This window comes from Dermacentor andersoni, chromosome 2 (assembly GCF_023375885.2).
Source record: "Dermacentor andersoni chromosome 2, qqDerAnde1_hic_scaffold, whole genome shotgun sequence".
NCBI lineage: Eukaryota > Metazoa > Arthropoda > Arachnida > Ixodida > Ixodidae > Dermacentor > Dermacentor andersoni.
The window spans coordinates 185,345,628-185,366,127 of record NC_092815.1 but is presented as its reverse complement, the minus strand read 5'-3'; the positions used below and the strand labels follow the sequence as shown (position 1 = coordinate 185,366,127).

Genomic DNA, 20,500 nt, shown 5'->3' with positions numbered 1-20,500 from the left:
ATTTGAAGCAAAGAAGACCGATAACTTCGAACGCTTTGTTGTGTTCGCTTACATATGCTTATTGTGCAGGCGAGGTTCAACATGTGCGGGCTACTTAAGGTATATATTGCGTAGACAAGTGATCCGTAGCATCGCAGTTCTGTTTTACAAACAACGAGAATTTATTCGGCTGCTTTAACAGGCCTGCTAACGCATGCGACATCAAATTGAGGCGTAAAAATAGGAAGCGGGTAAAGGGGAGATGAGGGAGAAAGACGTGTACCCTATAGCCTATGTTCTGGCAAATTAAAATGTGGGTGAATGAATTATTGACTTACTTTTTAAAGATTCCTTAAGAACTCATTGGACCTTGTTTGATTTGCTCGCAAATTCCCTGAATTCGCAGTGCTGATCGAGCAGGGGCTGCCTGTCCGCTATCTTGTTTGTATTTCCTTGCTACTTGATTTCTGTGCTAAAACTAACCAAAAGATGATTTGTCCATTTTGCCAAAGATTATTCTCGCGCGAACGAGGCTTGCGTGATTGATTACTTGGAAAATTGTGTAACTTATTTTGACGAAAATAATGTAAATAATTTTGTACCCGCTTTAAGCACACGTGTCATTATTGTCGTGATAAATTCATAGCAAATAAAAAAAACAAGTTCACAGGCAAACACAATGGAGCTATCGCGATGTCATTCATTTAAAACCCAAAATTCACAGACTAAAAATGCTCCTGCGCAGCCAAGCTTGACATCTCAAGTGCTGGACAAACTAGCACTTGCCGTGCGTAGGTCAAAGGATTATTATTTTCACTACTCACTACCTAATTTTATTACTAATAATCCAAGTAAGTTTTGTAATTACATGGCTGAGAAGAAGAAAGTAATGTCCAGAATGACAAGAAATTGACAGGTGGTTAAGGAGAAGGTAGAATTTGGTCATCAATTTAATATCTTTTTTCACAGTGTGTTCTCGAATGCTAGTTATTGCTCACTAGGATAGACGGCACATTCTACCACCCATTTGATGGGAATAGTATAACATATGCGGGCGTGCTCTCTATGGTGTTGAACCTAAACCCTAAATGTTAGAGGGGGCCTGACAATATTCCTTACTTGTTTCTCTCTAGATATTCTGTAACCTCATAAAAGTTCCTTGTTATAATATTCCAAGCTTCATTATTGTTGTCTGAATTACTGAGTGAATGGAGCACAGCCCGAATAGCACCATTTCATTTTCTATTTATTTACAGTACACCCTGCAGCGTCGAAGCATTATAGCAGGGGAGTGGTGTGATGCCCAAATATGGGGACAACGGTTCGTGTACTCAAAGGTTTCAGCGGTTCTCTTAGGCGGAGCCTCCGTGAACCCAATTGAGGACAAAGCCGTTGGTTTCGAACACGCACACAATCTTTTATGGAACTAAAAAAGGCTTAAAATAAATGATAGAAAGAAATAGAAAGAATAAAATAAACACTCAAATAGACATCACGGCGGTAAGACACATTTGGGGCTAGTGTGAAGCTAACTAGTGCGCGAGTCCGGGCTTGCCAAGACGGCAGGGACGCATAACAGTGTCAATGTGGAGACGCGGCGACAAGTTGGCGAAAGGAGTTGCGACGGTCTCACCAAAGGTCGTGGTGTAAGTTGACTGACCGGGCGACCGGAGCGCGCCAGCTCTGGCTTGGAGAGGTAAAGCAGGCGGCTTGGTGGCACGAGCAGACGGCGGCGGCGTTCTGGCCGGGCAGCGGGGTGTAGAGCTCGGGCCCGTAGCCCGACTGCTCTTGTCCTGCGCACGGGCACAGAAGCTCACCGGCCTTGAGGAGCTGACGGCACGCTCGGGTAGACGGGCGACGCACAGGAAAGGGCTGGCAGGAGGCCCCAGTCGGGTGAAGTCCTGGTGGCTCGGGTCCGGAACCCGAGGGCCCGTCTTCAACTCCCGGTGGTTGACCTCCTCCTGGCGTCGCTTCCTGGAACTCTCCCGGCGTCTCCCCTGCGTCTCCTCTATCTGCCAGCGCACCACGCTTTTACTTCTCTCTGGCCGATTAGGCATTCTCCGATTGGCTGCCTGAAACCCCGTGGTCTTTCCTAATTGGTTTCGTTTTCTTCTTTTAGTTGTTTTTCTTGCGCCTAGCCTTCACGTGCCGGACGCTCTTCGGCGTTGTCGATTTTCTCCTTCCAGCACGGAATTTGCATCGGCGCGCGCAGTCCTTGTCGTCTGCTCCTGACCGTCCTGATCACCGCACCATGTCGCGCACCACACATCACATAAGCCCCCTTTTTTAACAAGTTTTTCTGAAGAAAAACTGCCGCTCAGTGCGCGACATAGTTCACAACACTACAGTCATTGTCTGTCCACGAGGTTGCGCTGTAAGGCTTCATGCACAGTCCACACAGTTGCACAGTTCACTGAGCATACAGATCAAAGACATTAACGGAAGGCACTAATACCCCTGTCACACGAGCACTTTAAAGGCATTTGAAGAAAAAGACATCTCACACAAAGGAGTTGCATCCGCAGACACACGCCAAAGTTTAATCTCTTTTTCAGAAGCGGTCTTTTCCGAAACCGGAGATCACCGATCTCTTTTACGGCTGGAAAGGCGTAGCCTCCAACGCAGTGGGCACCAGTAATTATCATGCAATAAAGAAACGAAGCAAAAGTGCATTTTTATTTCAAGTGTACACATCACAAAAAAGGGTTTTGTCTTTCGTTGAACCTTAAGTAGGCGCAGTTTTGCACTTTTTGCACGGCACTCTCGTAAGCAGTTCGAAAATATCACGTGACGCTAACAGACGATGCAAATTCGCGCCATTTTCTGCGACCATGGCTACGGCGAGCGGTACCGACGAACAGCCTCCGGCACGCCAAAGAAAACCGCGGGTACAGTGGTCGGAGAGAGACACCTGGGCGTTAATCAAGTTATGGGAAGACAACCTGCCCTCGCTGCGTGCGCAGAAGCACAACGGAGGCGTTTACGATGGCATTGCACAAGCATTGACGAGCATGGGTGTACCTCGCACAAAGGCGCAAGTGCACAGCAAGATAGAGAACCTGGGACAGACCTACAGGTAAGACAAAGCACAGCAGTAAGCTGTGAGCGCTAAATTTACCTTGAAGCGGCTTCAGGCTGTGGTCGCAAGCTGCAAGCTCTCGTTTGTGGTGTCGCGACCTCAGCATCGAACGTTGTTTCCGTAGTAGGCAGCGACGGAACCCTAATCTAGCGGACGGAGCCGTAGTAACGAAGGTTTTAAGGCAGAGACCCTTCATTTCAGCTAGCGTCGAATTTTGCAGGGCTGAACTGCGCCCTGCACACACGAAAGTCGACGACGCGCTAAAGGCTGTTTCTGCAATTCCTTTACAGTGCGAGTCGGTCTGAGTAAACGCAAATTCGCCTTCACATGCGGCGAAGAATGACAACCCGCGCAGGTCGTCAATAGCATGATTTCGTTCGTCACAAGATAACGGGAACCTTAACTTATGGACAGGCGCATTTCACATTATATTGTACGCCTTCTCACGGCAACATATAATACGAAGCAGGAAGTCGTCTGCATGTTTTCATTTCTGCAGATGTGACTACGGTTTGCATTTTTCTCGGACCATGCGCAAGCGTTGTTCTCAGACAAGAAAACATGAGAAACTTTAAATTTTTTCGAGTAAAAAGGGTTACCTTCGCTTCTCAGGCTTTCTGTACCATCAAGTCGCGTTTGTATCTATCGGCAAACGTTTTGCTCTGTGTATATCTTTACATTTTGAGTATATAAAATTTTAGTTCTTTCGTTTTCTTATCCAGGAGCTGCCTGAAACACATGACAACAGGGTCATCACCGCCGAGCTGGCCATTCTTCTCCGAAGTCCATAGGTTTCTAGGATCCCTGCCTGTTCACGATACATCTTTAATGGAAGAGGCTGGGTGCAGCGAGAGCACAACAAGCAGCACTGCCTCCGTCGAAGAAGTAAGAAATGCATAGTGGAGACTATATATGCTTTATTACAGTCAACTAAATTTCAAGACATAATGTAGCATCAGCTGTGCTGCCAAGCCCATAATCTGCACAACCCTGCAGTGTAGCGGACTGCTCTTGTTAATACTGTGGTTCATTTCTGCTTGTGCTCACGCGCTGTTCATTTTGCAAGCTTGGCAGTGCGCTGTTTGGAGAATAAAAAAAATGCAGACTCTAAAATAAAAAAACGTGAATACATACACGCAAGGAGAGGCAGCTCTCTTGCAAGTAAAAACCCTGAACTAATTGTTTACCGCTTCACACATCAACTAATGTGGTCAATGTATTTCGGATCCCTTCTTCAAACGCAGCTGATCTTCGACATGCTTGATTCCGGCTCTGCTTCTTGTGAAGACGTCGCCGAAGATTGTTCACCTTCCGAGTCGCCAGTACAACAGGTTGAATCCAGGAACCTCGCAAGTGGCAGTTCCGAATGTGCCCGCAGGAAGAGAAGGCAACCGGCTGGCGACTTTCAAGAAAGGATGCTTGAGGAGCAGCGACGGCAGAGAGAGCAGTTTGCTGATGCGCACAAAATGGAAATGGATCTCCGTAAAGAGGGGCTCAAGTTGCAAGAGAAACTTGTAGATGCAATGTTGAAGTTTTTTAGTAAAAACTGACATGGTGTTCCACAATTGTTGCTGATTCTTGGGACTCTTGCGTTCAGTTCCTTCGCTTGTAATATTCCACAAGTGCTGTCCTGATGGCGGATGCATTTCCAATTTCAGCTTCTGTTCTGCGTGATGGCTGTGGAAATGTAGCATTGGACTGCTGCACCTCACTTAACCACTGTGGGTGGACACTGTCGTTGAAGTGCTCGCAAATGTTATTGAGCACGCAGCATGCTCGTATAGCCAAACGGGCATTGCCAACAGAACACTCCATTCTTTTCGCAATGAAACGGAACCGGGCCTTTAGCCTTCCGAATGCGTTTTCAACTATCCTCCTTGCTCCAGATAAATGACAGTTGAAATTCCTTTCAGCTTCACTGATGACAGTTCGGTGTCCAAATGGCTTCATGAGGTTTGGGGTTAGTGGAAATGCTTGATCGCATAATATTATCGGTGGGACTGCTGTGGTACCCACTGCGGCAACAGGTGCTTTGAAAAGGGGACTGTTGACAATCTTCGACAGCCGTGAAACACCAAACACATGTGCGTCGTGGCAGCGTCCTGGGGCACCGACATTGCAGTATCTGAATCGATACTTGTGGTCGACCAATGCTAGTAGGATAATACTGTGCCTGCAAGAAAAAACAAAGTGCAAAGTGAATAAAGGTTAGTGCAGCATGGCACTGCTGAGTTCACTGCCTTTAGTTACTGTGATGCGATTTTACAGTTTGCTTTTATTAATAGCTGTGAGTGCAGCTCGGATTACATTATTTCACATAATGCCACAACCGGTCGCTGTTAGCGTACTCTACATCGTATAGGAGTTGCAGTCCTGCGGAGAACTCTTTTCGTCGTCGCATTAAAATTGTCGCTGCTAAACACTGCAAGACTGCGAACCAAATTACGCGTTTTCTTAAGAGCTGCTGGTAAAATTGAATAACATTTTACTTAGCAATAAAATATGGGTCAGTCAGTTACTTTTTTTTACTACTATAAAAATGGGCCCAAACAGAACACTTACATGAAATAAGTTAAATCGTGGCCACTTACCAACCCTTGTAGTTGTAGTAGTCGGTGGCGTACTTCTTTGGAGGCGAAATAGGGAAATGGCAGCCATCAAGGGCACCGACAGCTTGAGGGAAATCGCACACGGCTTCGAACTCTTGGATGTGCCTAGGCATTTCCTCTTCAGTAATCATTCTGATCCAGTCACTTTCGAGCACAGAGACAACAGCTGCGCAAAACTCTCTGTAAATGACGTTGACGGATGAGCGCCCAACGCCGAAGAGGTTTGCCACAGTTCTATCTTCGGCAGAAGAGCACAATTTGTAGAGGCCAATGGCGACACGCTTTTCCGCAGTGATCGGGTCACGCATGTTGGTAACTTGTTTTTCGAGCACATGGCGCAGACTTTCCACGAGAAACCGGAACGTTGAGGGGTTCACTCGAAACGACTGCTTGAAGTTGTGGCCACCGAGGTGAGGCACAGTCTCCTCGAACCACTTTTCGTGGCGGATGAAAGCCCACGTCGATCGGTTGCAGACTCTCGTGGGAAGCGCCAAGGCATAAAATGTACACCCGTTGAGTAGCAACTGCCGCTTAATACGGTCTTTGACTGCCTTTGCGGCGTCTGCTTCGCTCTCTGCAGCAAGAATCCTTGCCAAAATGCATGCTATTTCGACTTTTTCCTTCGTGTCCGTGCAGTCCCCCATATTCTCGACCTCCATGTTGACTCCGATGTAAACAGTGGCCCAAGGTTGCTAGACGAACATGTAAAATTTGCTACTTCTGCGAAGACTCTTGAAGCTACCTTATTAAATCTTCTTTAATTTAACCTTTTCGAATAAACTGTATCTAAATTCACTAAAACAAGCATATTATAGTACGTTTCTAATTTCTATATTGAAATACGTTGGTTTATTCTAACTGGTTTTGTTTCAGAATCTAGCGCCATGCTTTCCATAGCGTGTTCGGAAGGAAACGATAAAAGGAGATCGCCCGCGCCGTGTGTCTGCAGCGCAACTCCTTTTAATTAGAGGTCTTTCAACTCGGTAAAGGACCGCTTAGGTAAAAGAGTTTTTGCGTGCTTGTGTGACAGAGGTATAATTCAAAAATACCACCACAACTCTACAGAATAAAAACTGTAGCATCAAAGGCTATCACAACACACTATAAACCATCAAGTTGAAGGTTACCAAGTCCGAGGTCAAAATCCGTGAAAAGTCATATGCGAAGCATCGGCTTCTTTAGGTGACTCTTTCCCATATCAAGCGAACTAGACCTTTATCTTCTCGGTCAGAGTGCACTGGCCAGTTCGTGACCATATCGCTCCAGGCATTAATGTCTTTGGATGGCGTCGACCGAGTCACTGCCTGCGTTCTAAGGTAGGGAACCTTGTAATGCGTGGTTGCCGCATCAGTGCCAGTGGTCGAACCACACACGAGTGCATGAAAACACAAAGGATGTTCTGGATCCTTAAAGCCATAAGTTGGTGGGGTACACATGCCTGAGCCCTCCCAAGTGCACATAGGGTCACGAGCAGTTGCCTTTGTTAAATTCAAGGAACGCAGTAAGGACAACTCAATACTCTTTATTGAAACCAAACCTGGTACCTCAGGAGCCCTGATATCTTCAGGTCCATCTTGACCCTCGCGCGAACACTCCGACGTATTATATTTAGCCTGCAGGAGGTTCTCAGTTCTAACCTTCTCAACCAGGCCCATGCACGACGACTCGGAGAACCATGTACGAGCCAGTCATCGCCTGCGCTGGGCTCGCGCAGCACCGGTTGAGATACGGAAGCGATATGCTCCCTGCTTCGTGAGCAAACATCAGTATCTATGCCTACAATGGCATCATTACAAGGTGTCTTTCCTTGAGACACTTTTTGCTCGCTTAGGCCTGGCCGCGCAGCTCACGGGCCGCTAGCGTTCGAAAGAGCACAGCCAACGCTGTCTGAGAACCAAAAGATGACAATAAAGTGTATGGCACCATGTATCTGCCTTTTGAAAGTCGCTATTCTACATGACAACTAAAACCTCAGCGTACGAGAAGTTATAGCTCGAGTGATATTGTGAACATCAGAAAGAACACGGAAGCAATATTTTCTGTAACATGTTTCGACAGTGCCTAGCGTATGTGATGCGGTCCTGTACAAACTGTTAGAGGCCAGAGACCTTATCTGCTTAAGTTTTGACTTGTTGCCCGTATGTTCTTCTTTGAGCGCCCGGATAACAGCTCTTGCTTTTGGCTCAAGGTCACCTGAAGGTAGCCGACAACTGGAGCTAAAAAAAACTTAATTATTGTAATTTACATGCGAAAACCACTTTGTGATTATGAGGCACGATATAGTGGGGGACTCCGCGAATTCGGACCACCTGGTGTTCTTTACCGCGCACCTAAATCTAAGTACACGGGTGTTTTCGCATTTTTTTTTCGGCATAGATGCAGCTTACCGTGCGCTCTCACAAACTTCCAAAGCCATAGAGTTGTTTAATACTCTTTTGCACTCTCCGCTTAACCGCGTAGCACATTTGATCACGAGAAATCATTAGGAGGATTCAACTTCGTGTGGGGCAGCTTCCTTAATCTCTCGCTAACCTGGCCGTCGGTTAGCCATGACTGGAGGGGAGAAGACTAGGTACGCTGTTTAATGTTTAATCTTCCTTTGTGTACCTTTAAAGTAGGTGTAACGCAAATAAAGAGGGAGCTGCTCTCTTTTTATGCTACCTTTAATGTTACCCAGAAAAATGCTGTGTATAACGCAGGAAGGTTATCAAGTAACTTAGAAGGTCGATGGTTTGGGCTAGGTGGTTTTTCATTTTAGACTATGTGGCGCACCGTTAAACGGGACCGGACACAGTAAAAAAATGAGGACAAGCGCTTGTCCTCGTTTTTTCCTGTGCACCCTGTCCCGCTTCGCGCTGTGCCGCACAGTCTAAAAATGGTTATAAAATATTTTTTTTTCTTTGCGAGATTGTAGAACGCGACGACCATCAGTCTTGCTTGAAAGGTTCGCCCTTTGGCGCTTTTCGGGCTTAAGTTTATCCACGCAAGGAATTTTATCGTTTCAGATGATGTTTTTGATATCACATGCTAAAGGCATTCGATGAACACGGAGACTAAGCGATAACCACCCTTTTTTCGTCGCAGATATACTGAGGTTGTGGAGTAGGGGTAGAGCACTCGATTTAGAAAGGTGTAATTTCCTAATTTCATCAAGCCAACTAAATTTATGCCGTTCTCGACTACGCTCCCGTTGCCTTGGCACGAATTACGTAACTGTAATGGACGACCGGTTATAAGCCCTACGCAGATAACCGGTAGACCATTGTTGTCACGGATTATTTTCTTCGTTTCTCGATAGTTGGAGTGTATTGGAGCCAACTTTATTTCTGCCTGCAGTTGGGTGCTCCCGCACCCCGACGAGGGCCTACGTCATCTACGAAGCCGCTGTTACTCGGCGCGGGTCTCCGCTCGCCGTTGCCGGCTCGCTGGGTCCCTGCCTTTCGAGCGCCCCGAGGACCTCCTGGACGGCCCAGAGCTGTTCGTCTCGGTCGTAGCTCTTCGCGGCTGCCTCGAGCCGTGGTGGGATCGTTCTTAATTTTGCTTCTTCTGGATTTTTAACGCAGTCCCACAAGACGTGCGTTGTTACGTTTCGCCTACGACGCGCGGTATAGCCGGCGCGGATGCAACGGACGCCGGGGCTTCGTTCCAAGCAGCGGACATTTTGGCCCGTTCAGCGCCGCCGATACGCCTCCCCGCCAAGCGCGTCCACGCGTGTTTCAGTGCCACGTGTCTTCGTGTGTGCGTGTGTGTGTGTGTGCCCACGCTTGTCAAAGCGCGGCAGCCGGGGAGAGGAGCTCCCCAAGTGTGAAGCGAGGAGGTCTGTCCGGCGCCCGGCCGGCGGCTGAGTCACTACACTCGTCTCAACATGTCTCTCAGTCTGTCCGTACCCGCCGTCACGTGGTCTCGTCACGAGGCCTTCCTTCTTGCCCTCAACTGCGAAAGTATAAGAGCAGCTGCCCCCGGACGCCAAGAGAGAGGCTCCGATTTCTTCTGTTGAGTTACGTGCTCTCCCGTCTCTCACTTCGGTCGACCTGACCGCCCGCTCTTTTGCGATGTTAGAATAAACCAGTTGTTCTGTTACCAGTCGACTCATGCTTTGCCGGGACCTTCGGATGCTTCCAGTGCCCCAGGCCGCCAGGCCAACGCTACCCTTGGGGCTTGCGACCCGTTTGCAATAACGGGCGTCAGCACTGAGGTTCCAACAACTCGTGCCAGTGGTGCGATACACAACAGCGTGTAATCTGCCGTCTCCCTCCGGCAGATTCTGCACTTATCGGTAGGATATGTCTCGGGGTACATGCGATACGTCAGTCCCGGGCTCGGTAGCGATCCGGTCTGGAGCTGTCTCAGTAGTATCGCCTCCGCTCGACTCAGCCTCGGGTGCGGGAGAGTACTGCGAGCCAGGCGGTAGGCCTTCGTGATTTCGTTGTAGTCCGTCATGCGGTCCTTGGTTCCGAACCACGTCGGACGGTCTGTCGCCGGACGGTCTGTCGCCGGACGGTCTGTCGCCGGGGTGCGGTTGGTTAGCGCTCGCGCCGCTACGTGTGCCGTCTCATTTTGGTTCTCATAGCGTTCCGACGCGTCGCCCGCGTGCGCCGGGAACCACTTGAGTCTTACTGTTCTGTTTTATAGTTTGGTCGCTCGCAGGATGCGCTCGGCCTCCATGCAGACTTGGCCTTTGCGGAAGTGTCGCACCGCCTCTCTCGAGTCACTCAGCACCGTGTGGCAATCTGCGTCGGCGATGGCCAGGGCGATGGCTACCTCCTCCGCTTGTTTCGCTCCGGTGCTTCTCACGCTCGCTGCCGTCCTCGTGGCGCCGGCTGACGCCTCTATGACGACCGCGGCGAAGGCGTTCCGTTGGTATTCGGCCGCGTTCAAGTACCGCGCGTGCTAGTCATTGGCGTGCTGATCGAAGAGAGCTTTGGCCCTCGCCGCTCTTCTTCCCTTGTTGAACACGGGATTCATGTTCTTCCGTATGGGGTCGATTCTGGTCTGGCGTCGGTCCTCTTCGGGGACGGGGAGCTTCATCTTCACCTCGTTCGAGCGTCCTAATCCCAGGTCGTCCAGTATCTTCCTCCAGGGTTTGGTCATGGGCAGTCGCTCCAGTTGAGAGGTCCGTTGCGCTTCGGCTATTTCTTCGAGCGTATTGTGTATCCCGAGCTGTAAAAAGCGGGTCGTGCTCGTGGACTCCAACAGGCCCAGCGCCGTCTTGTACGCTCTTCTGATGATCCCATTGATTTTGTTACGTTCCTGTTGCAGCCATATGTGGTAGGCTGCAACGTACGCGACGTAAACGAAGGATAGGACGAGCCTAATTAGGCTCTCCTTTCTCATGCCAGCCTTCCGGGAAGTGACTCATTTGAGGAGTCAAATCGCGTTGGCTGCTTTTGCCGTGATATGATTGATGGTTTCGCCGTTTCTTCCGTGCTTTTCGATGACCGTGCCTAGGATCCTCATTTTTCCGACCTCGGGGATCACGTTGCCGGATTACGTTACGATTCTAATTTTTTCGTGTTCGCCTTGTCTGGTTTTGCCTCTGCTGTTTTTGGTAGGTGGGAGTATGAGAAGCTCCGATTTGTTCAGCGAACATCTTAGTCCGGTGCATTCCATATCTGGTCTTCTATTGCGTCGACGGCGGCTTGCAGCCTGATATCGTCCGCGTAGATGATGTACCTGATGTCTTCGATGTCCGCGAGCTTTTCGGCCACTCCGATCATTACCAGGTTGAACAGCATCGGCGAAATGACGGATACCTGCGGCGTGCCGGTGCTCCCGAGCTTCTCCTCTTGCGCCTGTAGGTCGCCTGCTCGTAGCTCGGCGGGCCTGTCCGTGAGGAAGTCCTTGATGTAGTTGTAGGATCTTTCGCCCATGTTGAGCTTGGAGACTTGGCACAGAATCGTCGAGTGTTTCACCTTATCGGAGGCGCTCTGCAGGTCCAGCCCTAGGATTGCTTTGTTGTCGCGGGTGCTGCCGCCATCGTAGATGATTTGATATTTGAGCTGCAGCATCGCGTCCTGCGTGCTTAGGTGCTGTCTAAAGCGGATCACCGTGGCCGGGTAAAGCCCTTCTCGTTCCAGGTATTCTTACCACATGTTGAGCAGGACGTGCTCCAGCACCTTGCCCAGGCAGGACGTGAGCGAGATGGGTCGGAGGTTATCGTGCGTCAGGTGTGGGATGCCCCGCACATAAGCGTTCTAAGCAGGAACGCTAATGTGCGGGGCACCCCACGTCTTAGGCACGACTGCTGAGCGGTTGTGTGCACAGAACACTGTGGTTAACGTCAACCTAAACTTCTGCAATCCTTTCTTTCGGCGGTGAACATCACGGACGGCTTTCCTTCGCTATGGGGTGGACCATCGAGGTGCGACACCTCGAAATGCCTCATAAAGTCAGCGTTTAGCTGGGACAGGAGAACATGGACCTCCCTCTCTCCCCGCCTCCTGGGCCCTTCCATTACAAAAGAAGGGAAATAAAGTTAACGTATTTATTAATTCTGAGACGCATTCAGCTCAGCGCTAAACCTTGCCATCGATACCTTGATTTGGGCGAGTTCGTTCAAATTCACAATTTTCAGAAAACAGCGTTAAAGACGAAGTCGAAGCGCCAGTCCTGTCGTAAGTGTTCCTTCGACTTCGTCTTCGTCTTTAGTGTTTTTTTAAAGAAAACTGTCTTGCCATCGCTTTCAATGTTTGGGTTAACTTTACAATCTTCTCATCAAATGGGCACCAGTTACTGTTTTATGAACTAGCGCACAGTTACGGTATCCAATGCAACTTTCTTCTCACCCCGTTTCCTCCTTTTGCCTTTCTTTGTATTTCTTTCATTTGCTTTTGTCGCTCTGACTTCCTTTTCTTTTGAGCAGGTCTGCGCTCCATAAACTTCCGAAACCAGTTCTTCAAATATTGTTGTTATGTTTGCACTACACAATAAAAATAGGAAAAATAACAACAGCAGCGCGCAAAACGGCGCTGATTTCGGTGCGCTATAAAACCTGCGTTGATTATTAGGAGTAAAGCTCTACCTTTGGGGCAGCTCCGCTGACCCTATTATAAATGTCAAACGCAGAAATGTCCTCACTAGACGAGCGCTGGCAAGCTTTTTGCGTAGACGAGGGTAGACAATGTTTTGGACTTAAGAGGTCAATCATCTTCACCACCTTTTTATTAAACATATGAGAGTCTCAGGTCAAGCTTCCTTCTAAGGCACTCATTAACGAGTACTTTATCGTAGTCGTGGTGTACTGCACGTGAAAAGCATCAATAGCTGCTTGGGGACATTGTTCTAAACCTCGCCAGAAGGAACGCTAAGCACCTGGCTAAGTAATATTCCACAAGTGAAAAAGGGCGCTCTTTAGAATTTGGTATCAAAAGCCGATAGGCGTTCTGCAGCGTCCAAACCTCTATACCCGCCCTGAACCTTCCTAAAGTGACGCTCATGTTGCGTGGATAAACCTAATTGATTTTTTCCGACTATACCGCCATTCGGCAAAATGTTCAAAACGTTCTAGATAGGTAAGTTTTCTTAATCGTCTCGTATTACTTTCGTCTGCACTCCTTTCATTACTCTATATACTCTATATTGCACCTGCTTCTCCTTCCCGTCATGCCAACCCCTAAATACAGTCGTTCAGGTGTCAGTCTAAAGGCGACACTGCTGCAATGGCCATGCAGGTCTTGCTTCTTTTCCAATAATTGTCAAATCAACCACCGCTTACCTTTCCGCGTCATTTACCGCAGGCTCCTTGTAAACTGGCAAATGTCATGATGCGTTTAAGCAATTGCTTTCGTTTTAATTTAGTGCATTACCTGTTTTGCAACGTTCACAAGGAAAGGCAACCAAATGCGTGGTGCGATGCACTGTCTCCTGTATGCGGAAGCTTTACCTGAGTATCTCTTACCTAAATATATGGGAACCGTGATAATCGTTATGGTCGGCATACACTGCAGAGAATTACATCAAGTTTGTTGCGGTACAAAAAAAATAAAGAAAGGCAGAAAAAGGCAGATCATAACGAGGTCATCAAAACGGTTTAGGATAAAGCTTAAGGATGGCAAGTTTTCAGGAAACTGAAGTATCAAATTCAAAACTAGGTTTAACACAGGGAAAGCAAAAACAAAGAAGGATATCACAATTGTGCAAACTTCAATCATTGAGAAAAATGAAGCAGACAAAAGGTACGGAATATACTCTACCCTGTAGTATACTACTGATGTGTTAGCGGACAGTTTACAGAACCGCCATAAACATCTGGGCAATTTCTCGTCAGCTCTAAGCTCGTATGTCATATTTGTTGCATTTAGGTGTTTTAACAGATCCAATTCACATATTTGTTTTTAGAACTGAGGTAGAGATTGGTTAACCTTGCGATTCATTTTCAGTCAGGTTGCTGCTTTCTTGCGAACATTGTAAAAAAATTGAGGCCTTATACAGTCGGTAGAATTTAGTTTTCTCTTTTACACTAACAAGTTTAATTTGAATGGGATTAGCGGTCGCTTGATGAGGGCATTTGGTTCGGCGTTAAATGTGTATCTGTATAGAAAAATCCGAGTTGTTGCCGAGGTAAAGCTTTCCGCTAAATCAAAGTGACTACGCAAAAGCGAACTGACCAGCCACCGCAAGTAAACAGAGTATGCTTCAACAGATCCAGGGAGCAAAGGTCACGTAAGAGTCACGTCACGAGCTTTCGCATTCTTGCGGCTGCATGACGAAAAGCGCGACCTTCATGCTTGTTGACACTACCTTCCCTCAAGAAATATCGCAGAGTGCCTAGCGCATTCCGTGAGGAGCCCATCGGATTGGGCAAGCACGCGGCACGACGCGCGAAAAATTAAATTTCAACAATGTGGGGAACTGTAACGACAGCACACTCGACACGTGCCCTTGCGACATTCGAGCGGTAGTGGTCCCGCTCGCAATATAAGAGCTCGGCGCTGGAAGCAAGGCACCAGTGCAGAAGCCCGGCTTCGCCTTCTTTCTTTACTCTACACAAAAGCAACGGACGTTCCAGAGGGTACGACGTTGAGCACAGAGAAAAGTTCAAAATGTTATCCAAGGTAAGCAGATCGCATTTTCAGCGCGGATAGCCCATCTGGTGATTTTCTAATACCATATTGACCTCCCCCAATGCCCTAGTGCCTGCTTTAAAAGCGTCCGCGATGTATTTTTCATCATTGGTTTGTTGGCATATCTATTTTCTATCCAAATTATTTGCCAAGCTTCGAAATAAGCGTTAATGACCACGATGCGAGCCAGGATTTTTCAAGGCTTGACTGTTTGACAACGGCGAGTACGTTTTCCAGAACTACCGCAAGCTAAAGTTAACGTTCTCTTTTTTTTAAAGTGGCGCTTTCTTTGCATTCTTGCACGGCCAGCGCCCGAAACGTCGGGCGCTGGCTGTCTTGCCGAGTAGAGACAAGTCCGCTACCACGCTGCGCACGACGAAGAACCAGGCCACATACTACCGATTATCCACTGTCGCGGCATTCTGTTCGTTGTGGCGTGGTGTGCGCGCAGTGCGTTAACATCGGGGGCCCGTGTGTACCGACGAGTGCGCTGAACAGCTTTTCCCAAACGCGAAACCGAGGAGCGTCATACATAGTGAAGGGTCGCTTGGATACGCAGTCATCAGACAGCAGCGGAAGTGGACTGCGTGGTTTAGAAGTGTAAGCAACTAACACGAAGAACACTTCGCACCGGCCGACTTCGGTTCGGTGTCTAGTGTGTGCGATACACGGTTGGTTTAGGCCTGCCGTATCTGCGGCGTCGGAGCACCCCACGTGTAGGTTGAGCGACGCCCTTCCCAGTGAAAATGTGCCCAACTTTGGGGTGTGCTGTGCTTCCATCTTCAGAGAACGTCTTCCCTACAAACACCAAGAAAATCTTCGCTGAAACTGATTCCTAGAGTGCGTGATATCGACATAATGTTTTCCTATATGCGGAACCGTTTGTTGGCATGATGTTTGAAATTTACGGCAATTTTCTGTGCTGATTATCGCATTCGCCTAAGCATAGCAGCAATGTCTGAATTGCACTCTTTGGAGCATTATGTGCCGGTAAACTACATTCCTTTCTTCGTTTCTGCATTTGTTCTTCCGCCTTTCAACGGATATCACAATATTTCCCGGTGGTTGTCTACTAAGTATCGACACAGCTCCGACATTCTTTGCGTATAATTTTCTTATGTAGCTCGCTGGAAATGATGCTATCTGCACTTTCTTTTTTTTTTTTTCGCAGGTAAAGCTTCTTCTCATTTGCTTTGTCGCCAAGGCATGGGCACTCCAGCACCACTCAGCAGGAAACCAGGGTCCCGGCTATGCTGGCTACGGAAGTTACGGTGGTTACGGTGGATACGGAGGCTACGGCGGCTACAACGCTGCTACGGCCGGCGCACCTTACCAGGGATACGGCGCTTCCTCCTTTGTAGGTGCAGGTTTCAGTAAAATTCGCGCGTAGCTGTTTCCAAGCATTGGAATGAGTGCAACTCCACCGAGTAAAATGACTCGTGGTAAACTTTAAGGGTTCAAAACGAATGACGGTAGCGGTTTCCACTTAAGCATTGTTTTCGTGCACCACATATCGCGAAATGCGGGTGCGACAAGCGGAAATTCGGCACCTTCTAATTTTGAAATTTTGGTCAGTATAGAAGCGAAGGTCGCGGGACGCTGCATAGCAGCTGACTTTGTAAACCAATTGGAGGCGCCGTTTCTTTAAATATTGATAGCGTTACACCAAAAGGTTATGCAGTGTCATTAAATGCCACTTAAATATTTATTGCGTAGCATATATCGGTCTTGCGGTACCCTTTAGGCGCATACACTTTTGAAACTGCATATTACACTCTTGCAGAAGAGGAACAAAGCAGATTTTAAGCTATTGTCTATTGCGTTGCACAGGACACGATAACTTTTCTTAAATAAGTTATCTGCCTGCACAAAAACCTATACCCTTGTCGTAAACACGCGTCGTTAACACAGTCGGAATGTTCCCCTTTTCCTGGACACATTAACGTCAGCTGCCAAAGATTGTATGCATGTACTATTCTGTCAAGCTTGTCTTTTGAATCGACATTTTACGAATTTTACCTTAGTAGCTGTTGTCACGGAATAACTTTCAAGAGATCTCGGCGAACGTGCTCGTGAAGCACGGGCGCTAAATATTTGCGGAGCTTTTGTAATATACCTTTGTGTTGTCCCTAAATGCGTCAATGAACAAGTACGGCCTCTACCAGAAGCCGAAAGCTTTTTTCGTCTACGAAAGGGATATACACTGTGGAAGGCAAAATCGAGGGCCTTCATAGTATCTCGGAAGGAAACAAGCGACGAATACAACTGTGGATGTCTATAGAAATTGTCTACATTTACTTTAATCTATTGTTATATAAGAGAGTGGATGAAGTAAAATTTTGAAGAGCCTATCTCGCGGTACGCTCTACGATTTTATGTTTTTTTTAAACCATGTGGCTACAATCGGCACAACTGCACTTTTCCGGTCAGAATTTTTTGTAACATTTCCAAAATCGCGAGGAACTCTAGATGTAACAGATTGCACACCGACAATGTAAATGTCAGCTGAGCGATTCGGGCTGCAGCATATTCGGGGAGCCTATGGCTCGATTCCGGCGTAGGTCTGTCGTTTATTCTACCATGTCGCTAGCTATCTATATTAGCGACCTGTATTACTATAACATCAAGGTGACAAGTCTGTATTATACGATATTTATGTCACTGTGTGCAGCAGGATTGTTAGTGCGCGTACGAAACCAAGGCAAAGATCTATAAGGGTGTTAAAATGAGCGTTGTTTCAGGCACCGCTGGCTTATAGTCGTGGTCAACAAGTATTGGGAAATCACCGTGCCAGCAAAACAAGCAAAAAGTAGAGAAACACTTCCTTCGAGTAGAGATTTGTGAACCTTTGAATCAATTTCCGCATGCGTAAAGTGGGGTATAAACCAAGCTGTAATTTTCTGCAATATGGAAACCATGACACTTGGAACATAAAATAGTCCCTAATGCACGACAATTCTTTTCACCTATGTCCTAGGGAAAAACGGACAGCTACACCTTCACGCAGTGCTCCGAGTGGCGTTACCACTTTCGTTGCGCTGCCACCCAACCCTATTCATTGTCTCGATTCCTGGCTGTTTCAGCTGTTTGTCTATTTATTTATTTATTTATTTATTTATTTATTTATTTGGGCAAAACAAATACAAGGTTCGCACGTAAGGTAAGGCAAAAGGAAGGCGTAATCTTCCTGACTAAGGCCTTTACCTCGCTGGAGCAGCAGAAGTAGCAGTTTAGTAATAAAACAAAATACAACTAATAAGACAGAAAACATCAAAACTATTCGCAGCAAAATTTTAACCACATTGAAAAGTGTCCATTATTTGCAAAATTGCAAGTAACTAAATAAATATAGCACTGCAAGAAATACCAACATTATGTTAATGACAAAGGTTATACATTCAGAATATAATATTTATAACATCACTATGGACATCAAAAAATTTAAAACTCCATTAACATTCGTTAAACATGCTGTGATCAGAATATAGTATGTCTTGTATTACATGCTTAAATTTGTGAATCGTTCTACAATTTATAGCTTCGTCAACAATGTAAGGGTACGTGCTACATAAACACATAGTCTCATATTCGATCGTTTGCGTGCCATATTTTGCCCTTGAAATGCGACGTAGGCTCTATCCTGTGTCTCTACTCAAGTAACGATTTGAAAATAGTTCGGTGTTGCTGGAGATCTCTTTAAATGGCCGTATGCAGATCTTTGTTTTGTAAGAGTCTCTAATATTAAGAATGTTGTAGCGCATCCATGATGTAGAAGGTCCCATGTATAGTTTTGAGAAGTTCGCGCAACCGAACAGCTCGCCGTTGCAGTACTGCCAATTTTGTATAGGCATTCTATTACCATTTCCCTATACTAAGACGCAGTAGCTAAGATTCGCATACAAAAACGAGTTTCGCAGACAACAGTGACTAAGCTTTCTTTTGGAGGTAGGCGCAGCCCACTCGACGCAGCAGCAAAGTTTCAGTTGGAATTATCACTTACATACGGAATCAGACTCCCAAAAATATTCCGTTAGTAAGATAAAACCCTTTCCTTCCCAGCCACCTCAGCCGTACAGCTTTGGCTACGACACGGCAGACGAGTTCGGCAACCGGCAGTTCCGTAGCGAGCAGGGCGACGCCAACAACGTGAAGACTGGCTCGTATGGATACCGAGATGTAAACGGTCTCTTCCGGCGCGTTAACTACATCGCCGACGCCAACGGCTTCCGCGCCACAGTGGACACCAACGAGCCGGGCACGGCACCGGGAGCCAGCGCGGACGTCGTGTTCAACGCATCGCCAGTTGTCCCACCGGTTCCTGGTGGTGCTCAGAACACATATGGCGCGGGCGCAGGAGTGCCCGGTTACAACGCTTACGCCGGATTCCGTGGTTACGGATACGGCCCTTCCAGTAGCGCAGCTGGAGCCTTCGGGTACGGCGGCTACGGGCGCAACGGCTACCCTCCAAATGGGCCGGCTATCAGTGGCCACGCCTATGGGGGTCACGCCCAACAAGGGTACGGTGCGGTTGGTTATGCTCCAGGTGGATATGGGCCAGCTGGCTACGGCGGATTGGCTGCAGGTCACCAGGGCTTTCGCCGTCGCAGATAAATATGCTGTGCGATGACTGGAAAGCAGTACGTGCGAGTGACCTTTGGTTTGATTGCAATTTTTTTATTCGAGATCTTTCCAGCTGAATGAGCCTCAATAAAGAAATTGCTCCTTCATTGTTCCTTGCGATGTTGATATGACTTCTCGAAGAAGATCCTAATGAGGCAGTGGTTGCACTGCTTATGTGAGAGAATTTTTCGCGAGTTCTAGAAAGAGCTGTGGAAACTACTGAAATCACAGCAGCTTCTAAAACTTCCTGTATAACAGAAGTTAAATACTCATAAAATTTTAGCTACGCCGTCTCGAACACTATTCATAGCGTCAGTTCATAGTGGCTTTCCAGAGATGCGCCACGTGAATTAACCTTCCTTATTTAATGAAGCATTCTTGGAATTCGTCCATCTGCGGAATGTAGCTGCTGCTACCGCATTAATCTCACAGTTCATGAAATCATTCATATCTACTTCGTCTACGCCCTACCTCAATATTGCTTACATTCTGTTTAAAGGACCAGATCAGTTAGTTTTACTTTAACTCTTACATACTCCACAGTGAAGAGGCGATTGAGCACGTGTTGTATTTTTGTGATCTCTATGACAACGAACGCGGCGTTCTTCAGTGGGTGTTAAACAGATTAGATAACAGAGCATTTTCAGAAATTAAGATTCTCGGACCATGGCCCCATGCGTCACAGGCTTACAAAGCGACGCGGGCACTGCTACATTTCATGAAAGCGACTGGCCTCAGTGACCGATTATAGGCGTCAAGTTGTGGACATCCGCACGTAATCACACCGATAGTGCCTCCTTCCCTCCATCTCCTTTATTTCTTCCCTTAAACCTCTTCGCCTGTGCAGGGTAGCAAACCGGACGCGTGTCTGGTTGACCTCCCTACCTTTCCTTCCTTCCTTTTCATCCTCCTCCTCCTGACGTACTCCAGGCTGGTTTCTGGTTTTTACTGGTCTTCTTCGAATCCTGCCTGTCTGAGCAATGCTCCAAAACAAGGTTCGCATGCTTCACGGCAACCTGTACTGATGGGCGTTGTTTGAAAGATCCGCAGCGTTGCTTGAAGCGGGCGCTACTTGAAACTGGCCCCGCTAACTGTGTTCTCGTGAAACAAACAAGTCTGGCCTAGGGGTGCGTCGAGAATAACTGGATGCC

General features: G+C 47.5%; 3 protein-coding genes across 3 annotated transcripts; 2 read left to right on the top strand and 1 right to left on the bottom strand.

Annotated features, from left to right (window-relative positions):
- Nucleotides 1–2,427: 2,427 nt before the first annotated feature.
- Nucleotides 2,428–4,623, top strand: LOC140216192 (uncharacterized). The gene is made up of 3 exons (XM_072286604.1): nucleotides 2,428–3,055; nucleotides 3,781–3,943; nucleotides 4,303–4,623. The coding sequence occupies exons 1-3, from the start codon at nucleotides 2,811–2,813 to the stop codon at nucleotides 4,606–4,608; spliced, it is 714 nt and encodes a 237-aa protein (XP_072142705.1). The 5' UTR covers nucleotides 2,428–2,810; the 3' UTR covers nucleotides 4,609–4,623.
- Nucleotides 3,959–6,697, bottom strand: LOC126529366 (uncharacterized). Its single transcript, XM_050176966.3, has 2 exons — nucleotides 5,650–6,697; nucleotides 3,959–5,231 (listed from the first exon to the last, which is right to left on the bottom strand). The coding sequence occupies exons 1-2, from the start codon at nucleotides 6,324–6,326 to the stop codon at nucleotides 4,652–4,654; spliced, it is 1,257 nt and encodes a 418-aa protein (XP_050032923.1). The 5' UTR covers nucleotides 6,327–6,697; the 3' UTR covers nucleotides 3,959–4,651.
- Nucleotides 6,698–14,708: 8,011 nt separating this feature from the next.
- On the top strand, nucleotides 14,709–19,456 carry LOC126540827 (uncharacterized). Its single transcript, XM_050187658.3, has 3 exons — nucleotides 14,709–14,720; nucleotides 15,853–16,086; nucleotides 18,789–19,456. Exons 1-3 carry the CDS (start codon nucleotides 14,709–14,711, stop codon nucleotides 19,338–19,340), a joined length of 798 nt encoding a protein of 265 aa, XP_050043615.3. The 3' UTR covers nucleotides 19,341–19,456.
- Nucleotides 19,457–20,500: the final 1,044 nt, after the last annotated feature.

Bases quoted from the DNA above. Each gene is read 5' to 3' on its own strand.
- LOC140216192 (XM_072286604.1), top strand. From the start codon at position 2,811: ATGGCTACGGCGAGCGGTACCGACGAACAGCCTCCGGCACGCCAAAGA. The intron at 3,056-3,780 runs GTAAGACAAAGC...TTTCTTATCCAG, and splicing joins AACCTGGGACAGACCTACAG to GAGCTGCCTGAAACACATGA. The intron at 3,944-4,302 runs GTAAGAAATGCA...CTTCAAACGCAG, and splicing joins GCACTGCCTCCGTCGAAGAA to CTGATCTTCGACATGCTTGA.
- LOC126529366 (XM_050176966.3), bottom strand. From the start codon at position 6,326: ATGGAGGTCGAGAATATGGGGGACTGCACGGACACGAAGGAAAAAGTC. The intron at 5,232-5,649 runs GTAAGTGGCCAC...TTTTTCTTGCAG, and splicing joins TACTACAACTACAAGGGTTG to GCACAGTATTATCCTACTAG.
- LOC126540827 (XM_050187658.3), top strand. The intron at 16,087-18,788 runs GTAGGTGCAGGT...TTTCCTTCCCAG, and splicing joins GATACGGCGCTTCCTCCTTT to CCACCTCAGCCGTACAGCTT.